Here is a 24,673-nt window from a genome sequence, read left to right on the forward strand (position 1 = left end):
AACCGCATAACAAGTTTTGATATTGGCCACTTCATTTCAAAACATGTGATCTAGGCACTGCCTTGACCCTTAGTAGAACCGAAGTGTTTTGTTTTTTTAAAGTCCTCATCACCTTGAGGTACTGTAATTTCCTTACTGGTCTCACTCTTCCAGGCCAAGTCATTGCACATGTTTGATTTACCTACTGCAGATTGGTTTATAATGGCCCATAAATTCCTACATAATCCAGCATAACAACGGTGTAATCATTTGACTTTTCTTTATGAAATCATGAGCCTTCTCTTAACTCAATCCATGCAGAAATAAGCAACCTGAACCATGCCTTTTTCCTGGTGAACATTGATTGTCCCACCTATAACATTTGATTGCTGCCCCTATCTCACCTGACACTTCAGGTGGGTTTGGAGTTATCCATGTCTTACATATTTCATATCTAGCAATCAACATCAAATGGAAGATTAGTCTTTGCTTCTGTATATCAAACTATAAATAGTAGAAGCTGAATGTATGACATAGTAGCCTCTTCTGCCGGGACAATAACAAGATACACACTTAACCACCCCAACGTATGTATGGCGGCACATTTCATTATGTCCAAGCATTCTATTGGTAAACAAACTGGATCTGGGGTGTACAGAACTCACCTTACTCCTTCGTTAAGGTGGTAAAGTTCATGTTCAGGCAGTTCTTTACGTTGAAACACAGCAATTACGCCATTGTGGATGCTAAGAAAGAAAAATTGAAAGCGTTATTGACACCTTGGACTCGTTATTATAATAGCTATAATGTAGCCTCATCATTTCTAAACAACTCTATTTTGAAGGCCCATTATTTCAGAGGTGAAGAATAGTCAGTACCAGATGGGAATTGGAAATGTGGAGGATAGTTAACGTCGTCAGTGTATTTAAGTTTCTCATTGAGGCACAAAAAACACTTCATTAGAGGTGGATTAAAATCCCATTCTCAAAAACAAAATCAGTCAACACCATCCACTTGACAGAGAAGTGTATAAGTGACCGCAATGCGCAGATATCAAAAGTACACACATTGCTTAAAATGGAAACAGAGAAGCGCGGGTACTCACTGTCAGTCCCTGTTTTCTATTTAGAAGTGCTGGAACCCTCCCATTATAAGTAACGCGCCTCTGTGGAGACATTCCGCTACTTTCCCTCTCTAATTAAAGAATGCAAAGAACCAGCCAATTTAACCGGCACAAAAACTTACATTAACTTGACAGAATGTGCCATACCCTGAAACACAGAACATGCAGTGCCTTTTGCGTTAGTAAGCATGTTTCAAAATTTCACCTAGAAAATCAAGTGTGGTCATGCTAAATAACAAGGTGCATGCTGGGCGGTGAGGACAGTGAGGTCAGTGACTGCAAAGCAAGCCATGTGAGAAATAAAACTGGGGTGGGGGTAACATGAACTGCCAGCACTCCACATCACATACTCTCCACCTCAATTGGAAGGTCTGTTGGTCTTGGTGAGACACATGATTAGTATTCTTTTAAAGACCACCAGAATGGTTAACAGTACTAAAAGGGAACGGATGAAATCCAGGATCCATTTGGTGAGAAATCTGCATAGAATGATATGGAAAAGTATTTATATAATGCAAACAGCAACCTCATGAGAGGTATCTCAGCTCTAGAAAACATAGTTCACAATTAGACCGTACCAGAGGGATTCCGCAGGTCACTTACTGGCGAGACATTCCTTCGGCTTGGGGGGGGAGTGAGACTTCCATGGCAGCAGCTTAAGGGGCAGCATAAGGAGCGGTACTCACCCAACGTTTGGAGCTGGAAAAAGCATTGTTCTGAGGACCAAGAGGAGCGCTTTTCTGAAGGGATATTGTGCTGAGGTCTGCACCAGATACAAGATCCTAGATGGCTATCAACGCTGCACTAGTTACCCTCAGTCAGAAAGATTTGCTTTTACCAAGAAGTAAGAGGAGCAGCTAGTTGAGGCTGAAGGAGCAGACCTCTCCCTCAGAAGCAGAATGACATAAAAAGTGTGAATTTGTGGACAGGTACCTCCTCTTCATACACCACCGCAATGTCAAACTGAGGAGGCATTTAGTGGGTTGGTTGTCAGATAAGCAAACTGTAGTGTCATCAGGACAGCCTACAACAGGGGCAGCTCCTCAATGTGGGCAGAGGAGCATCGCCCCACTGCTTTCTCTCAGTGCGATAAACAGAAACCGAAAATGGTATTTACAATACCATTTTATGTTTCTGCTTCTCGCACTGCGAGAATGCAGAAGGGTTTGGTTGGGGGCCAGTGGGTGGGCGGTCCTGCTCTAGGGCAGGGGAGGAGTGGCTTGCCCACTCTAAAGGCGCTGACTGTTTGGCGGCCCCAGGGCTGCCCAAACCAATCATACGTACTCTTCCTTTTCTCATACTGTAAAACTGTCAAATATGTGGTAATCAGAGAACCATAAGGTAATTGGCTGGTATGATCCACAGAGTTCAGGATTTTTCTCTCCTTTAAAGTGCATCACAAGAATTTCGCATCTAAAATAATAAGGAGCCTTCTCGCCTCTCTGGAGAGTGTTAAATAATAATTATTATTATTTCGTACTTATAAAGCGCCTGGTTACACTCAGCCAGTGTGTCCCCGCGCTATGGTGAGAGCCGCTAAGGTATGCTACCGAACCATTAACCTGAAGGAAATAGATGAGTCTTCAGATTTTCCTAAAAGCGCCCTCTGAGGGCTCCAAACGGAGACTCAATGGAAGTTTATTCCAGAGTTGAGCCGCCAAAGGAGCGGCCACCCATCCTGGCTCTCTTTACAACCGGAACACATACCAGCCCTCTCCCCCAGACCTCAGGCGTCGAGTTGGAACATAGGGGTGAGGAAGTCCAGTAAATAGACTGGCGCAGTCCCATGAATAATGCGGTGGCAGACACACAGCGCCTTGAACCAGACTCGTTGCCGAATTGGTAACCAGTGGAGGGAGGCAAGAGCCGGCTTAGAGGAGGCTCTCCTAGGACGCATCAGAACCAGGCGAGCCGCTGCGTTCTGCACACATTGGAGTCTCCACATACATCTCCCTGTTACACCCAGATACAAGATGTTACCATAATCGAGGCGAGATGTCACCAGGGCATGGACTAAGGTCTTCCTGGCTGCAATAGGCAGCATATCCAGGGTTTTGCGGAGTCCCTTTAGAACTCCAAATCAGGCACCTGCAACCCGTTTGGTCTGGTATTCAAAGGAGAGATTAGAATCCATCCATACCCCCGGGTTTTTAGCCTGGGCACAAGGCACAGGGGTGGGTCCCAGGTTCTGCTGCCACCAAGCTGACGACCACACTGATGGTGCTCTTGCCACCACCAGCACCTCGGTCTTATCACCATTCAGTTTTAGACAGTTCTTATCCATCCATGATGCTAGCTCTTGCAAACATGCCACAAAGTTGGGTGCTGCCGAGTCCTGTTCCTGTGTCAGGGACACCACCAGCTGGGTATCGTCAGCATAGGATACGACCCTGATCCCAAAACCATCAGCGATGTCCGCTAAGGGAGCCACATACAGATTGAACAAGGTCGGGCCCAGGATTGAACCCTGGGGTACCCCCTGCTTCAAGCCCATGACCCTAGAATAGTACGCACCCTGCCTCACCTGAAAACTACGCTCCGCCAAAAATGATACCTTCCAGCCTAGAGCCCTACCTGAAATAAGGCAGTCAAATAAGGCAGTCAACCTTGGTACAAGTTCAATTTTCAAAGTCTTTTTCTTTTTCATTGGGCAAGCAGTCTCTCCAGGAAAACTTGGACAGGAAAACGATATATATTGGTGTTATCAACCTCTTTAACTGTAATTAAGTGGCCTGTTCTTCTAGTGTCAGGTGCAGTGGACATAATTTCAGCATATAGGTTTGATAACAGTTAAACACTTTGCTAATGCCATGTGCTCTTCCACATGAGCGAATTAATCATCCAAAAATATTAATACTTGACTTTGCTTCAAAGATTCTTTGAAACATTGTCCCTCTGGTTAACAATCACTTTCTCTTTAGATCTTAATTTGTTTTGCCTAGGATAGATCTATTGTGACCACGCTCTGTGCACTACTCAGTTCCTTTTTCGGATCTTGGAGGGCTACCTTATCCTGTCCCTCTCCCCAAGAGGCCTTAAAATAGTTCAATGTCACGCCGAGGGAGGATGTTTCTTAATACAGCTTTTTAAAATTCTGCCTCCATTTGACTACAGTGTTTAAGGTGTACTGAATCCAACAACAGAGCGAGAGAGATCATCCTTCCGCCTAGAGGGATTACTCCCATCATGCTTACCTGTGATTGCAAGTTGGCACATCCTATAATTAAGTGAATGGCCCAACAAAACAGGTGGTGAGATGCCAGCGGTCTCACATATTAAGTATCGAGAAATAAAATGTAGCTTTGCTTGATAGATAGGTTTGGGTAAGCTTGATGACAAATATCCACAAGCCTATATCTTTGAAGGGTTAAGCCAATCACTTCCCTCATCTTAATCCTTCTCTTGTGAATATTCCTTGACAAATCACTTCTAGAGGGTCTATCTTGGAGGGTAAGTAAGGGAGAGAAATGTGCAAAACTCCAACATCAATTCTTCTTAAGGTCTTATAGGAATATACTAATTCACTACCATACAGTCTCCAGACCCTTAATTGTGAGCTGTAAAATTAACTAACTACCATGGCCCACCCAACAGACCACAATCCCTTTGTTACATCTGAGGATACACACAACTCCACTAACAAAAGTGAATGCTTTGGCATACTATAACCTCTGCGCCCAACCACTCCCCTCAATCAGCTGTGACCCGCCTCCTTGTAATGCGAATCGCCTGTAAAAAAAATTACTTTTGCATTTAGCTTTTCAAAAAGTGATAGAAGAACAAATTAGTTCACTTCATTAATGCTCTTTCTGGTGGACACTATCAAACCACAGCTTTCACCTTTAGAATATCCCCAGGTGCCAGACTAGATCCTAAGGATTCAAACAGCATTGCTCCTGCACGCCGGTAGGTGGCACCGGGAAGCTCTGGGTTGACTTTGTTTGTCCCCGAAAGTAATGACACCGCTACATAGAAGCACCACTGCTGTGCGTTAATGCCACTTTTCTTTTTGAGCCTTCGTACGCTGATCCAGAGTTCACTCCCAATATTTTCCTCATCTTTTGATGAGTTTTTTCTTACAATGTTTTGTTTTTCCAGTGTGCAAGGTAACAATGTCTCCTCCTAAAACTAGTCGGTGTAAACCATGTAGAGACTGTCCTAAACAAATGTCTGTGACAGATCCCCACAAGGATACCTCTGGTGTTTGGGTTCGGGGCACAAGTTTATGGCTGACAAGGAGTGTGCACTTATGAATTGGTGGCGATCCTAGAATGTGGAGCCGAGTTGTACAGTGCAAACATCGAAAGTCACAGAAGTCCTGCTCGAAGTCGAGGGAGTGAACCTGTATCAGGTACTCATCATGATCCAAGTCTTCTAGTAAATCAATGTCCAAGCAGCAGCACAAGTACGCTAAGACCGATTTGTGCATTGAGGGATAAAGTTAAAAGGAGGATAAATGTGGCAAAGGAAGAATTAGTGTAATGAACTCTGATCACCCTCATCAAGCTACAGATTCAAATAATTTGCTGCAGAGATATTTTTCGAAAAACAGAAGCAACTAATAGAAATATCTGAGATACATTGTAGATGGGGCCACCAAAGGGTACCAGGAAATTCCATTTCTGGCCACCCCACCAGGAGACAACCCTTGAGGCCACGCTCCAGTCTGTCATGCAGCAACATGCCACACAGCACAAATTATGCAAACAAGAGCCTCAACCTCGCATGAAATACTTCTACCCCATGCACTATACTAGGAGTTTGAGGAGATAAATCAAGATTTGCTGGAGTCTGTAGATTCTTTTCAATCTCAATATATCCTTTCCTTCAAGCTAGAGTCAATTAATATTATTGCTCCTTCCTGTGCCACAATATATTTGCCAATTGTTTGGAACTCTAGGGTTAGTTTAGTATAACCTCTTAGTCTAAACTGTAGTTTAGGCACCTCTAGGGCACATGGTTCTCCACTTGTGCTACAGAAAGGAAATCACAAATTGCTGTAGGTCATCAAACAAATTCTGCTGCATAATGAAGTCTGTTTGACCGACCACTGCTGAAAACCCAGGTACTCTTTTTTGACTGACTGCATCTGTGCTATGTATGTTTGTGCTCCCAACCTTTGCATCTACTCCACTGATTAACTCCCTTGAGTGTCAAAGTCTTTGCTCTGAATGGTATCCACAGCAGTAGTACAACAGAAATAACTGATGGATCATTCAAGTTTTGTGCACTCCCTGTGGTTATTACTCCCTCCCTCATATTTCCGTCTCTTGCAACAGCTTTTTTTCCCTTAAAGATAATGTAATTTGAAAATAAACTTTGGCACTGTCAACTAGCACATTCAGAGTGCTCCGATAGTGCAGTAGTTAAGTATCCACCTGGTGAACAACAGCTTGATGCCCTACTCTGTCAATCACCTTAATTATCTCTTGCTACTGTCTTTCAAGCTTTGGAAGCACTGTGCTTCCATTACTCCATTCTATATCCATCCCCCACTCTCGAGTTGCTTGCAAAGATTCCATCAGATATGGTTCTTCTGTGTCTCAAAAACCGCACATCGCCATAATAGCTCCTGGCATTGAAGGAAACCAGCTTATGAAAGAACGGAGGGACAGATGTAGATGCCTTTTACGGGTCTCAATCAGCCCATCGGTCCGTTGCAACTGGTAAAATGCATTTTCCTATGTACCATCCCAATTTTGTGAGTCTGTAACCTATTACCGACTCGCAAAATAGGGTTTGCGAGTCGCTATTATGAAGGGACGTGTAAAGGGCACCCCTTCCTAACAGCGAATTAATGTTTTTAGACCGGGAATGCACTTGCAAAACATTTGCAGATTACCACCAATTTCAAATTGGTGGTAAGCCATTCGCAAATGGGAAGGGGTTCCAAAGGGACCCCTTCCCCTTTCTGAATGGGGTGCCCACATTTTTTTAGAGCAGGCTGTGGTCCCCCAGACCACTGCCCATGTAAAAAAATAAATATATATATATATATGAAAGAGAAAACTTTCATCTTTATTTTTGAAATGCATCTCGTTTTCCTTTAAGGAAAACAGCCAGCATTACAGGAAAAAAACCTGCTTTATTTAAAAAGCTGTCACAGATATGGAGGTCTGCTGACCCCAGCAGACCACCATCCCTGTGTGTTCCGACCATTCCCAATGATCTGCAAATTGCAACTTGCCTCATGAATATTAATGAGGCAGGTCCCTTGCAACCCATTTGGGAATCGCAAACAGTGTCTGAGACACTGTTGTACATCAAGTGTTGCCACTCACAAATTGCGAGTCGCTAAAAGTCACAATTTGCGAGCCGTAAAACCGGATGGTCGTACATGTGGCTCAGAATGCCATCAGTTGCAGTGAATTTAGCCAAATACTGAAGTGGGGTGAGCCACTGCCCCATGCTGTGTGCTGTAGTAGGCGGAAGAAAGATGTGAATGACACAGCAAGAGACCAATGGATGAAGAAAGCTATGTGAAAGCCCATAGAAGTATGCCCATTACATATTTAATTTTAATACAATCAAAAGTTCTTGGCTGACGCCAGACATAAAATCAGCTACCTGTTCAAAATAGCACAGTCAATCTGCAAATGGTGTTTTTGTAGCACAATCTACTAATCTTTCATTTGCTAGAGTGTGAATTGATAATAGTCACTATTTAACGAATTTCCAAATTAGCAAATGCTGGTGACTGGAAATTTGGCAACAAGACTACTGTCTGCAATACACTTCCTCTGCTCTCATGCTTGGTAGTTTGAGGTAATAGTTCAAAGATTTATGGGTGTATATTTGATCATACTAAGTGCCTAGAATGTGGGCCAGAAGACATTAGTGGAAAAATATGCTTCCTGCAGACAAGTGTTGTAACTGTCCTATTAAAAAATGGCAGCGCAGCAGGGAATAGGAGGCACTGTCCCATTCATAACTAAAGCACATCTGGAGAAGGGCTTCTGGGACCTGTTATAAGGCACTAGGGATGGCAGGCGGACACCGCTTCGAGGAAAAGTTCTCGAGTGAGCCAAAGCATACGAAATACAAGGCCACATTAATCAGCGGTGAGAGATTTAATGCACTCCTCGTGCAAAACGCTGCAGCTTCGTCCAGGTCGGCCTTGTTACCCTACAGCATTCCCTTCGTTAGGTGCTATATACAGACCCAGGTGCGTGGAGGCAAAAGTAAACCAGCTCTGGAAGCACAGGGCCTTCTGACAGCCATGAACATTAGTCAGCGTCTCATGATTGCATACCCTTCTATTAGATTTGCCTGTGTTAAAAAGGGGGGTTACTTTCTTTGGGGAGAAGAACAAAAAGTGATGGTGAAATGCGTGAATTAATCTCAACCATTCGTAATTAATTACTGTGGGCCACATTCCAGTCCATCTTTTTTTTGCTAACCCAGCCACTAATGACACCAACCAACCATAAAGAAGTCAGTCTTGTCACCAGTGTTCCTTCTAATTATTTTCCTCTGTGTGAAACCACAAAATGATTTGAGCACATTCTTCTCCACTCAGTGAGCAATTGAGGGCAGTGATCAGCTGCTGAACCAGTGATCATGGCACAAGCAACTGGAGTGCTATGCGCAGGAGTGCTACGTTAAGGCAGAGGAGCGTCGCCCCACAGGAAAAATAAAAGGATAATAACTCCACGTTATTATTTTATTTTTCAGAAGGCTCTGAAAGTGCGGGCGGAGCCTACCACAGAGCGGGGGCGGGGGTGAATCATTCACACTTTGCTTGTTCTCCCCCCAGGTTGTAATGCACAGCCTGAGTGGAGATCTCACACAGGCTCCCACTGCCTGTCTGAGCGCTGAACCATGACGCTTAGACCAATCACAAAGCTTCTGTCATAGTGACAACAGCATCATGATCGGCTATGGAAGTCTGCTTCCTTCCTGCTGGATTGAAGAGGAAGGATGAGAAGCAGCGGCTGGCAGCGCAGGTAAAAGAACAAAAAAAAATTCTTAACCCACATGCGCCTCCCCCCACCACTACTGCCCTATAGCAGCCACGACTGGCTACGAGGCCACACAAAAGGCAGCAGAACACTATATAAATACAACTACTTTTAATTACAATTATGCAAAGGCTAATAACAGAAATACTCTGTGGTGTTCAATAACTTGTAGGATGGCTCAGTGAGTTAAACAATTGCTGCTGACATAAATGTTGATATACATGTCACAATTTCAAACCCTCGGAAGGCCAACTTAGTCTTCGTTCCTTGCAAGAGACTGTCATAAACCTGGGTATGAACACTTAATTACAGCACTTAGACATGGCAATAATGCGGTATATAGCACTATACGTTATGGTCATTTTAGGGCAAACCCAAATTAAACTTGAAAATGTAAATTCTGCAGGAGAAGTCTGGACTTCCTCCTATGTAACAGAGATTCAATGACCAGGTTAGAGAAGGGCAGATATGCAGCATGCTCTTTTGCCCTGTTGGTTGTCAAAGGAATACAGGGTTATAATTACTAGCCAAACCGATCTGGTTTCAATTTAATAAATTAGATAATATCACTGCACTGAAAGACATTTAATGAAAAGCTTATTTACAAAGACAAAACATTCAAGAATATTTCTGTGCCTAAAAAGTTGCCATAAGTCAACCATACAAAAAATGTATGTTTGTCATGTGCGCTGTATATATGATCAAGGAGGATATTAAACATGTCACACTGTTTTTCCTTATTAATCTACATAGGAGTGACATTTTTGTATTATACACATTCCGAACAGCATTACTTCACGAGTCTCTCAAATCAGTCACTCTAGGAAAAGGTGGCACTGTGAAGGACTATGATTTATTTGCCTATGACCACAAAATTTGTCTCCTTTCTGAAATTTCTGTTGGGAGTTCCACCGTCCACTTCAACTTTTAATATTCACAGCGAACTGGGCCTTCCATATATCACGGACGTGATACGCATGCAGCCTATCCTTTTATGGCACCGCATCTGGTCCACACCAGAATTAAAATTCACTCAGGAACTCATTAACGATTGCATGAAATTGGAGCACGGATCACTAATCACTTGGCTTGCTTTCGTTAAAAACTTTTTAACGGATTTAGGACTTGAGCATCTTTTTTCAAACCCCCAAAATACCATCTTAATCCCTAGTAAAAGACTGCGAGACATGTGCTTAATCCATCTAACTGATCTGCGCCTGGCTCTTGAATTAAACAAAAACTCTGCACAATTGTCTTTTTCTATACAAACAACAGACCAAATAGAGCCTTATTTGAATTCCATTCTAAGTAATCATGAGAAATTCCTACTCACCAGAATGCGACTGAACATATTCCATCGTTTAACTACTTTCCCTGTGATAAACGACTGGAGTACCCAACTGATGCCGTGCCCTTGTGACGACCTTTCTCCCCAAACAACTTTGCATGTAATTATGTTTTGTAAATTCTATGTAGAGCCAAGAAAGTTATACCCGATCCCTTTTCTGAAACATTTGGGCCTAACCCAATGTCGGCCAGCTTTTATGGCCCTCCAAATGTTAGAAACAGAAACATTGGCAAAAAATATGGCAACGTTCTTAAAATTCTGTGTGCGACATAGAACTAACCTTTAAACGGAGATTTTCCCCCCCTCCTTGCTTTTAAACATCTAATTGACAGATGGTCTTCACGAGTCATCCAAACATACCCTACGATGAACTGGGATTAGCCCTCCTATGCATCCTAAAATTGCTAGCGGGGGGTTTGTTTCTTTCCTGTCCTGTATCGTCTAAACACTTTTATTCTATTTTACTATTTTTAATGAATGTCAAAACATTTCTTTTAACCGCTTTTTCTCTTTTTTGCACTTACTGCCATTTAGTCAGGCCAAACTAATTTATCCTGTTAAAATGATATGTGTATAATCGTTAATGTATTTGATATGTAAACGCTTTTATGGTATGTAATTGCCTTACCGAATAAAGTTTTTCAATCATGTCACACTGTTTTTCCTTATTAATCTACATAGGAGTGACATTTTTGTATTATACACATTCCGAACAGCATTACTTCACGAGTCTCTCAAATCAGTCACTCTAGGAAAAGGTGGCACTGTGAAGGACTATGATTTATTTGCCTATGACCACAACATTTGTCAAGTGCAGAAGCTGGGATTTGAGACCAGGATTCCTGGTAATGTATTGTGCAATGCAGCATGTAGATTGATGTTTCACCCAATCTCCCATTTGCTAACAAGGGGCGAGGCTTTGGTATATAGTCACAAAGGCTTTTAGAGAGCAAAAAGTTGTACCTTTATAGAGCACTTTTACCTTTGAAAATTAACCCCAAAATACCTAAAACAGGAAACAGTGGTATTTTTTTATTGTATATTCATATACAGATAGAAAAGACGGTGCCCTCTTAGTAAAAATGAGTTGGACATTCGAGGGCTGAGCCACAAAGCCATTTCAGAGTATATAAAATAGTTCTCCTTTAGCACTATATCCTGCACTCATAATTGCTCAATAACCTCTATGTATTGAGTTCCTCACAACATAAACTGGTACACCATGGCCACTTAATAACCAACCATCACGTCCAATTATTCTGACGCTATATACAAAAAAAAAGTACACTTCAGTGAAAAGGAAGGCAGGACACCATTTCTATGTTCATATGGCTGGCTTCCATTAAATATTTCTTGTAAAAAATATATATAAATAAATACAAAATCTGAAAGGCGATTATTTCTGCCCTGGACATAGGGTGGTATGAGCATTTCTCATTCTGTGTGAAAGATTACACTTTGGCCATGCAGGATACAACTTGCTCAGACCTCACACTATGAACATGAGGTGTGAGTCTTTTTGGCACCTAGCATTAGTTTGCGTGGGAACCCGTGGGCAGGAGTTGCAGATAGGCAGGCAGTGCTTTAACAGTTTATCGTTGGTGTTGTTAAGAAGAGTTGTGTCGCAGCCCTAACCCTGCAGCGCACTGGCCCTAAAGCCTTCAATGCATTGATCCTGAGGGTCTATGTCTGGGGAGCAGAATAAACAATCCATTCACCTCTGAAGTTAGAGTGACTAATGTTCTGTGTTTTCACTACTTTTATGGCTCTCTGCGCATGGAAGAAAGGCAGCACCTTGGTGTCCCCCTCCCCCCCACACGTGCACCTTACAGGGCACACAGTTAGTTACTGCCACAATAGGAGCAGTCGTTAGAAATTGGGTCTCAAGTTGGCAGAGGTTTGCACCTTGAGACTTCAAAAATAAGTAAGCAAGCCCTTGGAGTCACTCTGGGTTCAAGTGAGACAGTGCAGAAATCAGCAGGCAGCAGGGCAGCTCAGCAAACTAGAGAAGCAGTTGTTCAGAACCGTCAGTCAAGGCAAAAGTGGCAATCCTTACAGCACAGTAGTTTCTCCAGCAGAGTTCTCCCAAGGTCCAGTGGTGCACTGATTTGGTAGGATCAGAGCCCCAGTACTAATACCCAAATGTGCTTTTGAAGGGGCGGGTGACTTCAAAGCAGCTCATTGCAGTGTACAGGTCCCCTTTCATACCAGTCCTGTCTGCCAGGTGGGGGTAATCAGTCCTTTACGTGGGGAGATGACACAGTCTATTTAGATTTAAGTGTGAGCTCCCTCACACCCTTCCTGCCCAGGAAGGCTATCTAAAGGGAATGAACAACATGTAGCTGTCACCAAGCCCAGACATGCATTGGAGACAGGCTCCAGGCACACAGTTAAATGTGGCATTTCTAAAATAGTAATGTCAAATCCAACTTTTCCACTAAAGAGGATTTGTCCTTGGCATTCCAACGATTTGAAACATGATTTAGCTACTCCATTCTAATCATGAATTATAGCTTTAAAGATTTTCAAGGAATTCCCTATGCTAGCCTATGCGATGAATAGGCCTCACAGTAGTGAAAAACTAATTTAGTGGTTTGTCACTACTAGCACCCTGTTTTACTTACACAGCACCCCACCCTTAGGGCTACCTAGGGCCTACCTTAAGGGTGACCTATGTGTAATAAAAGTGGAGTTTTTAGGCGAGGCTTTACAAGTGGTTTTAAATGCCACGCAGGGGCAGTAAAATGCACACACAGGCCCAGCAATGGCAGGCGAGAAACAGGTTTGAAAGGCTACTTGTGTGGGTGGCATAATCTGTGCTGCAGGCCCACTAGTCTCATTTAGATTACAGGCCCTCTGTATATGGTATATCACTTTAGACTGGACTTATGAGTAAACTAATTAACCACTTTACAAGGGACTTGTAAGTAAACTAAATATTCCAATCAGGTATATAGCAATGTCACCATGATTTATGGGAGAAGCACATGCACTTTAGCACTGTTTAGAAGTGGTAAAGTGCTCAGATTTCTAAAGCCAATAAAAGAGGGCCAGAAAAAGAGGAGGAGGAAGGCAAAAAAATGTTTGGGGTTAACCCTGAAAAATAAGGCCATTTCCAACATGACCCCACCCCCCTCCAGCCTAAAGCCGGTGTAGGCTAATCAATTCCTTGATGGACGTCCCCCGCTTTGGGCGATAGAACCTGGACAATAGACTACTGCAGGTATACTTGCCAGTTCTACCCATCTCTGAACCCAGTTAACTCCCTCTGTCTATGCTCTAAGGGGCCACTGAGCCGGTGAACCCTTCTCCTCACCTGTAGACCCCATCTGTGCAGTACCTAACCGTAACTTGCTCACAGATGCATCCAAGTAGGCAGACAGTAACACCAAAGTCAACAAAGTGCTGTGGCCCGTTCCACCCCTTGGGTCGGACTTCTGTCTCCAGCCCAAAGAAAACTCTGTCAATAGGGACAGCAACCAACAGAGGCCACTGACTGCTGTCAATGTCAGGGGCTAGGCCACAGGCCACTCAGGGCTCTCTGAGGTTTCTCAGAGTGGGGGGCAGTAGCCCCAGGTGACTAGGATCCATTCTCCAGTCCCCCCCCACCAGGTCCAGGTCAGGGGTTATATCCTGAACCTGATCCTTCAACGCAGGGTCTGTACCCATAGGCTGAACATTTTCCTGGCAAGCGAAGACTTCCAGGGGAGTACATCCCCCCATTCTAGGGAAACACATTCAACATGTGTTGTACAAGAGTCTGCCTGGTGCAGGTCTCCAGCCCTATATCTCTGTGACAGTGCATAGAGCCCCCCAGGCCAGAAGAGGCCTCGCCAGGGTCAATCTTGGGGTGCTCTGTTCTCAGAGCTGGCAACCCCTGGCCCACTGGTCCTCCCACTACGGACTGCTTCTACCTCCTACCCCTACCTCTGGGCCTCTGTACTCTCCGCTGCGGGGTGGTGAACCCAGAAACCGAACTGGTGGGGTGCTTATGGATGCTGCCCCACCCAGTTTGACACTTTGGGACTCCCTCCAGTGGCTGGTCTCCTGGTACAAACCAGATCTCCCTGCTTGTGCTCCCTCTGGGAACATCCCAAACTCTGGAGCTGGAAATAGGGCATCCTGGGCCTCCACTGGCCCCTACCGATCCTCCTACTCTTACAATGGACATCATTCCCCCCCCCCCCCCAACTATACTGGGACCTGTCTGAGTTACTGTGAACCTCCCTCGCCCTTGGTTGGAGGGCAACCTGAGCCAATCCCCTTAGGATCACTCCCAAATGCCTTTTCAGACACTCTGGTACTCACCCGGAGGTCTGCCTCCTTTGCAAGTTCCCTGCGGTCAGAAAACTTACACTCAACCAGGTGTTGGTGTGGCTCTGGAAAACAATAACTGAACATGTGCTCTCTGGCAATCGAATTGTACAGCCCTTCAAAAGTGTTTAAGATGCTACCTTCACCTAACCATCCAGTGCTCTGCCAAAGCACCCCACAAAGTCCTCCCAGGACTGTTGAGTCTGTTTCTGAATGCCCCTGAATCTCAACCTACACTATTCTGGGATGAATACATACTTCCTAACCAGGCCTCCTTCATGGGGGTATACCTCAACCTTCCCCCCCCTATTCTAGGGCCAGTAGGGCGTCCCTCCCACCACCAGGAATATGAATCCATATGCCAGCTCCCAAATCCTTCTTAGGGGTCCTGTGCACCTCTAGTGCTACCTCATATGTGTGAAACCACTGGTGCTGGTCATCCCCCTCCTTGAAGTCAGGTATCAAGTCTTTGTGTATGTGGACTGTATCTTTAGCACTGGCCACAGTAGTTTTGCTGCCACCAATATTGTTTTTGCTGAACCCTATCTTCAGGGCTCAGATTTCCAGCTCCTTGATGCTCATTTCACAAGCCCACAAGACCTTGGTCTCCTCCAAGGGTCTCTCAGCATCAGCTTTTATCTCCTCTGCAGCCAGCTGCAGACTCATGCCCCTCTCAGCTGGTCTGTCCTTGAGCTCCTCAGGGGACAGGGTTTGGGAGGAGACACTGTTGCCAGCATAGTATCCAGTAGGGGCCCCCCTTCTCTATGGGTTCCCCTCTCTCTTCTGGAGCCCAGTGATCTTACTCCTCCTTCTCATCCTTCTCAGGGCCACTGCCCTCTTGGGGTCCTGATTCTGAGGTCAGGTACGACCAGTGTTCTGCCTTATCTGGAGTACTGCAGTAGTCCCCTTCAGACTCTTCTGGAGGTGCAGTTTGCAATCTGTGGACGTCCTGCCATGCTTTAAGAGCTAACTGGTACTCCAATTTTGGTTCACCCTTTGGGATTATCAGTCCCCTCTCTCTGCACATCCTCCTCAGCTTAGCCTTGCTGTAGCTCTCAGCGTTGCTGATGTCCAACACCATATGTTTCAAGACACTGGCATCTACATTGCACTCTCCCATCAGCTCAGGGTTTTAATCCTCTGTTGTTGCTTGCAGCCTCCTGACTTTCTCATAGGCTCTGATGGCTATCTGTAGGTTTGCTATGGAAGCTTTCCTGCCCACATTCAGTCCTCTATCCTTGCTAAATTTCCTCAGCTCACTCCCAGTGTAGTATGTTAGAAAGTTGAGATCCATGGACATTCTGACAAGGTATCACAAGTGTAACAACACAAAGAGTCCCAAATTGATAAAGGTGACGAAGGAGTCAAATAAAAAAAAATGACCAATTGAGAGAGAAAAAGTGACTTCAAAACCTGCATTGGTCTTATGTATACAGTAGAAGGCGACACTGTATTACTATATGGTATTGTACTAAAACAAGTCCTTTCCTCACCGCCGATCACAAGGTTGGAAATTGGGTTTCTAGTTAGCAGAGTTTTGCACCCTGTCCCAGCAGGGACCACAATCCTAGTTAGGGTAAGCTAGATACACACTTAAAAACAAGCATTGGCATAGCCAATAGGTCTCGCCTTTGGGACCTTAGAAGTTTTTAGCCATGCAACAGTTGTTATTGCACCAATGATATTGTGCTGCATAACTAAATACTTATAAGGTCCCAAAGGCGAGACCTGTTGGCTATGTCAATGCTTGTTTTTTTTTTTTTTTTTTTAACAATAGCGATCGCTTTTGCGATCGCTTTCAGTGCCGCTTGCTACTTGAGAGAACGGAACCGTCCCTAATCATCTTTGCCTGCCTTTATACGAGGCATCTTTAAAACAGAGGGACTTTGTTCTGATTGTGTTAGATGAAAAGAAAACAGAGCCGAGGAGATGTAAATAGCCCGCGCTTCCAGCACTACACCTCAGAAGGACAGTATTCCAACCACCTCGTTTGCACCCCAGCAGACTATTATGGAGTTCTTCTGCTTCATAACTGTTTGGGAAAATGACAAAAAGTAATCTACTGCTGGAAGCGCGGGCTATTTACATGTGCAAATTTCGCATGTGCAAAATGTGTATGTTCGATCTTTTGCCTAAAGCTTCTGCATTAAATGGAAACTTGCAAGTGGCACAATATTTGGGCTGTATTTAAAGGACCGCAAGGGAGGAAATGGCCCCACGGAGGTGGAAGTCTGTGAATGGCGCATTGAGCTGGGATCAAAAGCTCCCCCGGCCCTTTGAAGGGTGTGAAACGGGATCTATGCGCATGGAAGATCCTGATTCTGTTTATGGTTTTCTAAAGGGCACGTGGAGGGGGTTGGGAGCCTTCGAGGGTATGAGTCGACAGCATTCCCGAGGGAGGAAGGAGTTCTGGCTGCAATGGAATCACTAATTTTCACTTCCTAATAACCTCCACTATTATTAGCGAAGAAGGGGGAGAAGGTTGCTTAACTTCACCCACCTCTTTATAAAATATTTCACAGGGCAGCCCAGGCGATCTCAACACAGAAATAGACGGTGTTTAGTAGCTCTCGTGCCAAGAAACCTTTGGCAGATCGAGGTCTTTAGAAATAAAAAATTACATCTCACTTTCTGAAAAGACACCAGGACCACTGCCTATCTTTCGGTAGCCGCGATGTGGCAGAACATACATGTGGCAGACTTTTCCCGAGTGCCACCAACAGCCGACAAGCATGACCTGCTGTCACACCGCGACTGACTCTTCACCAATTATATCAATCTGTTCCAAAAATAACCAGTCATGACCTGCGTCACCTTTGGTAAAGTGGAGGGGTCCGGGAGAGGCCGGTCAGTCACTCAAGGTCATTACTAATTAGGTCCAGCCTCGTTTCCAGTTGACAGGATTGCATTCACCTGTGTTAATCCAAGAGCAAGAGAGGGACAAAGGCCTCCGGGAGGAGTCGGAGAAACAAGCAGCGCGTGAGCTGATGCCCCCCTGTCCTGTGGCAAAATGAAGGAAAATGGCACCATTTTGAAACTTGCCAATGCCGTATTGGCGCACTGTCAGAAGCCCATCTCAGAAGAGGAGGCCTGGGCACTGTGCTTCGGGTGCTGCTGTCAAACCGAGCTTCTAGGCAGGGGTTCTCCTAACCAGCGACATAACAATAACAAGCATTTGCAATGCAATAGGTCTCGCATTGCTGAAAGTTTGAGCTATCGGAATTGTATTATTATGTGCAACACCAATAGCTCAAACTTTTAGTAATGTGAGACCTATTGCATTGCAAATGCTTGTTTAGTCTTGAGTATTGAGGAAGAAGCATTTTTGAATGCCGCAAGGCCGCTTCATTATGGCCCTTTTCCTCCCTCAATTATAGTAACAAAGAGCGTACTACTGGCTACAGGTCTGCATATATGGCTTGTACCATCAGTTTGATCATGTACAGCAATTAATAAACATACATTGGTAACATGAGCACACGGACTTAAATCCATCCAGCGAGACAAATTTAATTAAATACGCCTTATGAGTAAGGACTCCTTAGTTTCCTGTGTAAAGTGATTGAAATCTATGAGGCTGTAAGTATTGATATTCCAAGTTATTAAGGTTGCACTATGGTAAAAAAATGGAATTTGACGCTTGCACTTTAGAAAGAAGCCTGAGCACACTTGTTCTACATACCACGTTTTATTGGGCATATATATGTGAACTGACATTGTATGAGCTTTATGCTTATCGATTTATGTCTTGGGCTGTCTACCAGCATCTATAACCAGTCACATCACTACAGTTCAGATTAACATGAACATTAAAAGTTCCTTTGTAGCACTCACATAGCCCATCGTTCAAGCACTTAGTGACACTGCCCCCAGAAACAATTAAAGAGGCAGGTTGGTGCCTCTTTCAGGATCCTTTAGTGGACACAGTAATAGTCTATGAATGAAGCAGGCTCGCTAGAGTAGAGCTGTGAGCAAGGACAAGGTGTGTGTGTGTGTGCCTTGAACAGACCAAGTACAGAAAAGCACTGAGTTAGGAGTGTGAGGGGTCCACTGCACCCCAATTAAGCATATGTTGTACTACTCTACCAGCCACTATCGTAAAACGAAATGACGGGGACTCCCTGCCTCTCATAGGTCATTATATTCCTAGGCCTGGTGTTGAAAGGGCCCTCTGAATTGTGTTGGCACCACAAGGGCCTGCGTCACACCCCTGCTACCATGGAACCTTGCTTGCATTACTGCTCAAGTGCCCCTTGTTACGTCACTGCGAAGCAATCGAGTTTAAACACAGCACGTGGGAAACAGAGGAAGGGCTTCTTGGTTAAAGAAGGAATACGTATATTTTCTTTATCTAGCTATTTCTTGTGAAGTATATTTTGAATGCTGCTATGAATGACTGGAATGTACAAATCGGCATATGATATGCCAACAGCTGAGACCTCAAGATATCAAGGATCATGTTTGGAATGTCATATGTAAAATGGCTCGTGGTAAAAACGGCTTTTAAAAGAATTTATTGCATTGCTGTTACATGCATCCTATCTCACATATACACTTGTATTGAAATGTCGACTGTTGCAATTTCTGATATTTAAGAGGGCATTTCGGATGGTGTTTAAAGCTTTGGTTATATGTGTTTGGGATGCAGGAATCAAAGGGGGGAGGGAGGGTCTGCTCGCAGTTCCTTGGAAGCAGGAAAGAGGCTAAATGAGATCCCAGAAAGCAAACGGTGGGCAGGTGTGGCGATGGGGTGTTTTGTATAAAGCATGACACACATAACGTGGCCAGTGGACACTTGCATATAGAAACTGATCATTCTGGAAAGAATGACCCCCACAAGGTGATAACACTGGAGCATTCAGGTGCTGCTGTATTTATAAGGCCTGCAAGGGACGTTATAAAATGCGAGTGGAAAGAAGTGGTAACACTGCAGCTGCTTTACTGCATGCTTTAGCATACAGTGTCTGCATTATCATACATTATAATCTTGTGAGAATATAAACCGCGTCACGAGAGACAGTTGTGACTTCTCACTTATCCTGAAATTCCTTATTGGCAAAATGTTACTGCATGTGACGTGGTCAGTGTCTGTTGGTTTTAACAATGCAAGTGTTCACCACCTGCTTTTCGGTCGTGTTTTTTAAGTGGTACTTTAGTCAGTTTTGGGGTTAGTTGGACCGCTTTAAACTAGGCAAACTAACACATGGGGTGTTACTGCACATGGGTTAGTAGTGGTAGAATTGTGGCATATGCTATGCGATAATTTCTAGTGGTAACTCACGAATCTTGATTTACCATCGTACTGTTAACACGGCAAGCATTTCTGTTTGTGATTGGCACGCTTTGACAACTCTCCACACTTCCCATACATGCACCCAGAGAGCCAACTGCGCCTTTAGCTCGGATTTCAAATGTAATCTATACAATTAAAAGGAAAAGCATGTTCTGGCTGGGGATAATAAGGGACATCACCTACCAAGGTCTGAACCTACCGCCAAATGAAGCTACCAAACGAACATACAGCTGCACAATCAAGTGTAATACCAACCAGCACATAAAAGACTAATGAAAGAAAAGACGGACTGAGTGAGAGGCTCTTCGAGAACTGAGTGAAATAGTAGCACCCATCATAGACTATGTGGATTTAATTTCAATGCAGGCAATTCAGTAACGTAAATGAGATTTCTTGGGCAAAAATAGAGGAGTTTCAGGCTTCACTGAAAGACCCTAATTGAAATGCTTTGTATGAGGGGACCAGAATAAGAATTACGAGCATGCAACAAAACACAATTATTGCATGCCCAAAACTGAAGCCAGTAAATCGGCAACCAAAACTACAATAGGTGCCGACCATAAGTGTTAATAAGGAACTAAAGCAACGCATTGCCTGACTTTAACTTGTCCGCCATTGTGCTACCGACCTGTGTGCATATACTTCGTGACAGACAGCCTGTTCTAGCTGGTAAAACTAGCAAGCACAGTGAGAGCCTCGGGTGGCGCTATGTGAGGCTGCAAGACGCAGAACCAACATCCTGCATAGGTAAGTAAAGACACAGAAACCGACTTCAAAGAGGAAGGCAAAATAGAAGGTGTCCTTGTGAAGCGCAACTGGTGCTGATGTATAGCGCTCTGATACCTGATACCTTCGGGTGAAGTTTGTGCTATTAAAAAAAATAATACTGAAACCAGCCTCTAGGAATTAAATTTTCCGTGTTTTCAAACCGACCTCAATCACAGTACCTTTAAGCATGGCTGGGGGTAGCTGAGCTGAAGTTCGGGCCAAAGCGCTGGTTAGATGAGATAGTCCTGCCACTGTGAACAGGCGGCCGAGGCATGAAGTCAGTCAGGCGCAGACAGGAAGGAGAAGACGTGCACAATCAGCTTCCTGAGCTTCGACGCTGTGCCCACCTCCCCTCACTGAGGGGCCATGGGAAAGGAATTAATTGTGACTGAGGTCGGTCTACTCAGCAAACACACAACAAGCGGCACTGAAAGCGATCGTTTCGCAATCGCTATTGTAAACAAGACAAGCCCCGCAGAGCGTGGCGCGCGCTTGGGGGTGTGTGCGCATCTCAGAAGCGCGTCCACAGACCCCGATCGCTGCGCGTGCCCCGGTCTGTCTCCCTTGAGAGGCATCTGGGCAACAATAGATCTCGTTGGCGGCAGCGCTTCGCGCTGCAACGCCAGCGAGACCTAAAAACGAACAACCTAAGTTCATCACAATAGCTAAAAACCATAATAAATGAGAGTCACTAATATAGACAAAAACAATATGTCAAAGAATATTACACATCCGTAATAACAACATGTGGGACGTAGAACCAGGTACTTTCGTGCTTAGTACTCGTTAACTGTCGCCAATGTAAACAGATTAGTGCAACACACACTAACAAACAGTAACACAATGAAAACACCACAAAAAGACCATATGCTGGTCTAGAAAAATGGAGAATAGGTATATCTGAATAAAACCGGACCAAAACAACAAAAATCCCATCAGTAGAAGTCAAAATATTAATTTTTAAAGAATAAATGCAAAAACAGGTCTTTAAAGTCAAAAGGTCACTTGAGGTTGCGAGTGACAAGGGTAAATGCAAAGTTTAGGCTGACCGTGATGGAGAGCAGGCCTGCTGGGAGACTCATGCAGGTCCCGCTGAACCGTACCTTGGATGAGCAAAGTGTTGACGCTGAGGGCACTAGTCATCGATCTTTTCCACACTGTGGAGAACATGCACAGTGCGCATTACGGTTTGGCCAGCCCGAGACGGCTGGCCAAAACGTCATGCGAACTTTAGACGTTTGGTGCAGCCATCACTCCTCCTCCGGCCTCGACGTCAGGGGAGGCCGGCCCCGCCCCACCCTATCAACAGGGCTGCACTGCAGTGCAACTGCAATAGTAAAAATAAAATCATAATAACGGACGTTCCGTTATCATTTTATTTTTACTTTGCACTGCTTTAAAGCAGTGGGGGGACGCTCCTCCACCTTACCGGTTGGAGCCGCCCCTGGTGGGGGGAATAATCAGTCATTTGTGTGGGGACAGGACACAGCCTATTCAGATGTAAGTGTGAGCTCTCGCTCACCCTTCCTGCCCAGGAAGACAATCAGAATGCAGATGAATGCAGAAGAATCCTCTGTCACACCCATCCTTCCTGTGTTTGCGGCTGTCTAGAGGGAATGCACAAAGTGTAGCTGTTACCCAGCCCAGACATATATTGGAGACAGGCTCCAGGCACACAGAGCAAAGTTAATCGTGGCATTTCTGAAATAGTAATGTAAAATCCAACTTTTACACTAAAGGGGATTTGTCATTACCCTTCGAAATCTATGAAACATGATTTAGCTAATCCTTTCTAATCAGGAATTACAGCATTAAAGAGCTTTAAGGAATTCACTTTTCTTGCATACTTCAGTGGATGCCCTAAGTGGTACAGGTATGCCCAGACATGGGTCCCTTGCACACTGTGCCACTGGAACCAAGGTGTAACTGATTGATGAGCACTAACAATGGTGAAAACGACTTTAGGTTGCTTGAGTTCCTATTCAGGGAGGACCTTGCCTGGAAATGCGGGCTGGACTGCTCCTATTCGAGCAGAGTCAAGACTGATTTGCACATGCCTGGGTTCAAACTAAGCCGCTTACTGAGCAAAATAACGATGGACTGGGATACGGCCCCTAATAATTACCAGTGGCTAGTCAACAGCTTACACAAAAATCCACTCAGAACAGCGGCGGTAGTGGGCCATCGCGAGAACAACAAAAACTTGATCAGGAGGAGGCTCTTGCAGTGGCTGAGACATTTCGAGAGGACTCCACCAGGATACATACGGATACCGAGGAAAGCACTATAAACTCGGATTCAGAGCATAGCATCAATCTGTTCCCTACTATCACACCAAGAGCAGCCGATGACATTCGACAACTGAGCCTTGAGGTAAACAGGCTACGAACCCGGCCTACTATAGGTATCATAGTACTTTGAACTCCAGCACAGCGGATCCAGATTCTGACATACAGCGACCATTGTATCCTTTTACATATAGAGATCAGAACTGTGCAGAGCTATGTTTCCCTTCGTATGTGTATGTAATGTGGGCTGGTCATTTGTTGTATTTCTATCGATCGCTGACCTCCGGGTCTCGGTCGACTTATCCCTACTGTACAGAATGGCTGACCACAGCTTACAACAGAGCACTCACATGGTCGGGATGACTTGAACATGTTCAATATTACATCCCTCCCTGGGTTCCGTCGAGCCGCCAGGGCTCTGACCCCAATACAGACAAGACCATGGGTGATGGCAGCGACCCCCTATGAGCGTACGCACCGTTATCTGTCTTGTAATTATGGTAAACTGTTGTTGGGCCCAGCATAGTTCAAGAGCTGTGCCACGTTTTGTTAGAGTTCAAGGGATGAGGGGCTCCTGGTCGATTTCGGCAACCCTGCTCCATTTTCTATGGAGTTCTACCCAAGATGTTATTGCATGCATAGAACCTCTTCCACCTTAGGGTCTTACAACCTACTAACATGGAATGTGCAGGGGATGGGGGATATTCAGAAGAGGCACCGCATACATGCCTATATACTACAACACAATGCCCACATTGTCTTTCTGCAGGAATCCCACCTAACCGAGACAAACACAAAAAACACGCAAAAAATGGCGAGGACAGTTCTACTCTACTAATTATTCAGCATTTGCTAGGGGTACGACCATATGGCTACGCCACCGGGTCCCATTTACCAAATTGGAACGCCATATTGATGATCAGGGCCGATACATATTACTAGATGGCTCCCTGGTGATTCTGGGCAGTATTTATGCCCCTAATTTCGATCAGGACCAATTCTTACATCGACTGAACACGGCCTTGGCCGAATAGGAAGGTATCCCGTGGGTGTTGGGAGGTGATTGGAACGCTGTTCTTGACACAAACTTAGATAGATCACACCCTCCCCTTCATGGCACAAATGCCCGTAGGCTTGGCGACGTGTTCAACACCTGGGCAGATGGTAGGGCACTGTCTGATGCTTGGCGACACATACACCCTACACATAAGGAATACTCTTTTTATTCTCCCGTACATAGTCTCCATGCCAGGATAGACAGATTCTTATGTTCCTCTTCCCTCGGCACCCAGGCCAGGAACTCTACTTACCTGGCAAAGACATTCTCGGACCACAATCCCCTAGAGCGCACACTTACCTGGGGACGGATACCAACCCCGGTTCCCACCTGGAAACTGCACCCACAATTACTGGAAGATGCTCCGTTCAGGACATCACTCTCTACTACCATTACAAATTATTTAGCAGGCAATTGGAACACAGCCTCCTCTCACTTAATAGAATGGGACACATTAAAGGTGGTGGTGTGGGGGGCATCCATAGGACAGATAGTAGGGGCCCGGCAGAAAATACACCACACTTGATCAGTGTTGAGCACGA

General features: G+C 44.8%; 1 protein-coding gene across 4 annotated transcripts in view; it reads right to left on the reverse strand.

Moving 5' to 3' along the window:
- PRR5 (proline rich 5) overlaps positions 1–24,673 on the reverse strand; it is a 559,320-nt gene that overhangs the window by 214,674 nt on the left and 319,973 nt on the right. For all 4 annotated transcript variants that reach the window (XM_085652445.1, XM_085652446.1, XM_085652447.1 and 1 more), the window contains one exon: positions 645–725. In XM_085652445.1, the coding sequence (XP_085508571.1) occupies positions 645–725 (81 nt within the window). The remainder of the gene's footprint in view (positions 1–644; positions 726–24,673) is intronic.

The sequence above is a fragment of the Triturus cristatus genome, chromosome 4_1, assembly GCF_964204655.1.
Source record: "Triturus cristatus chromosome 4_1, aTriCri1.1, whole genome shotgun sequence".
Classification (NCBI taxonomy): Eukaryota; Metazoa; Chordata; class Amphibia; order Caudata; family Salamandridae; genus Triturus; species Triturus cristatus.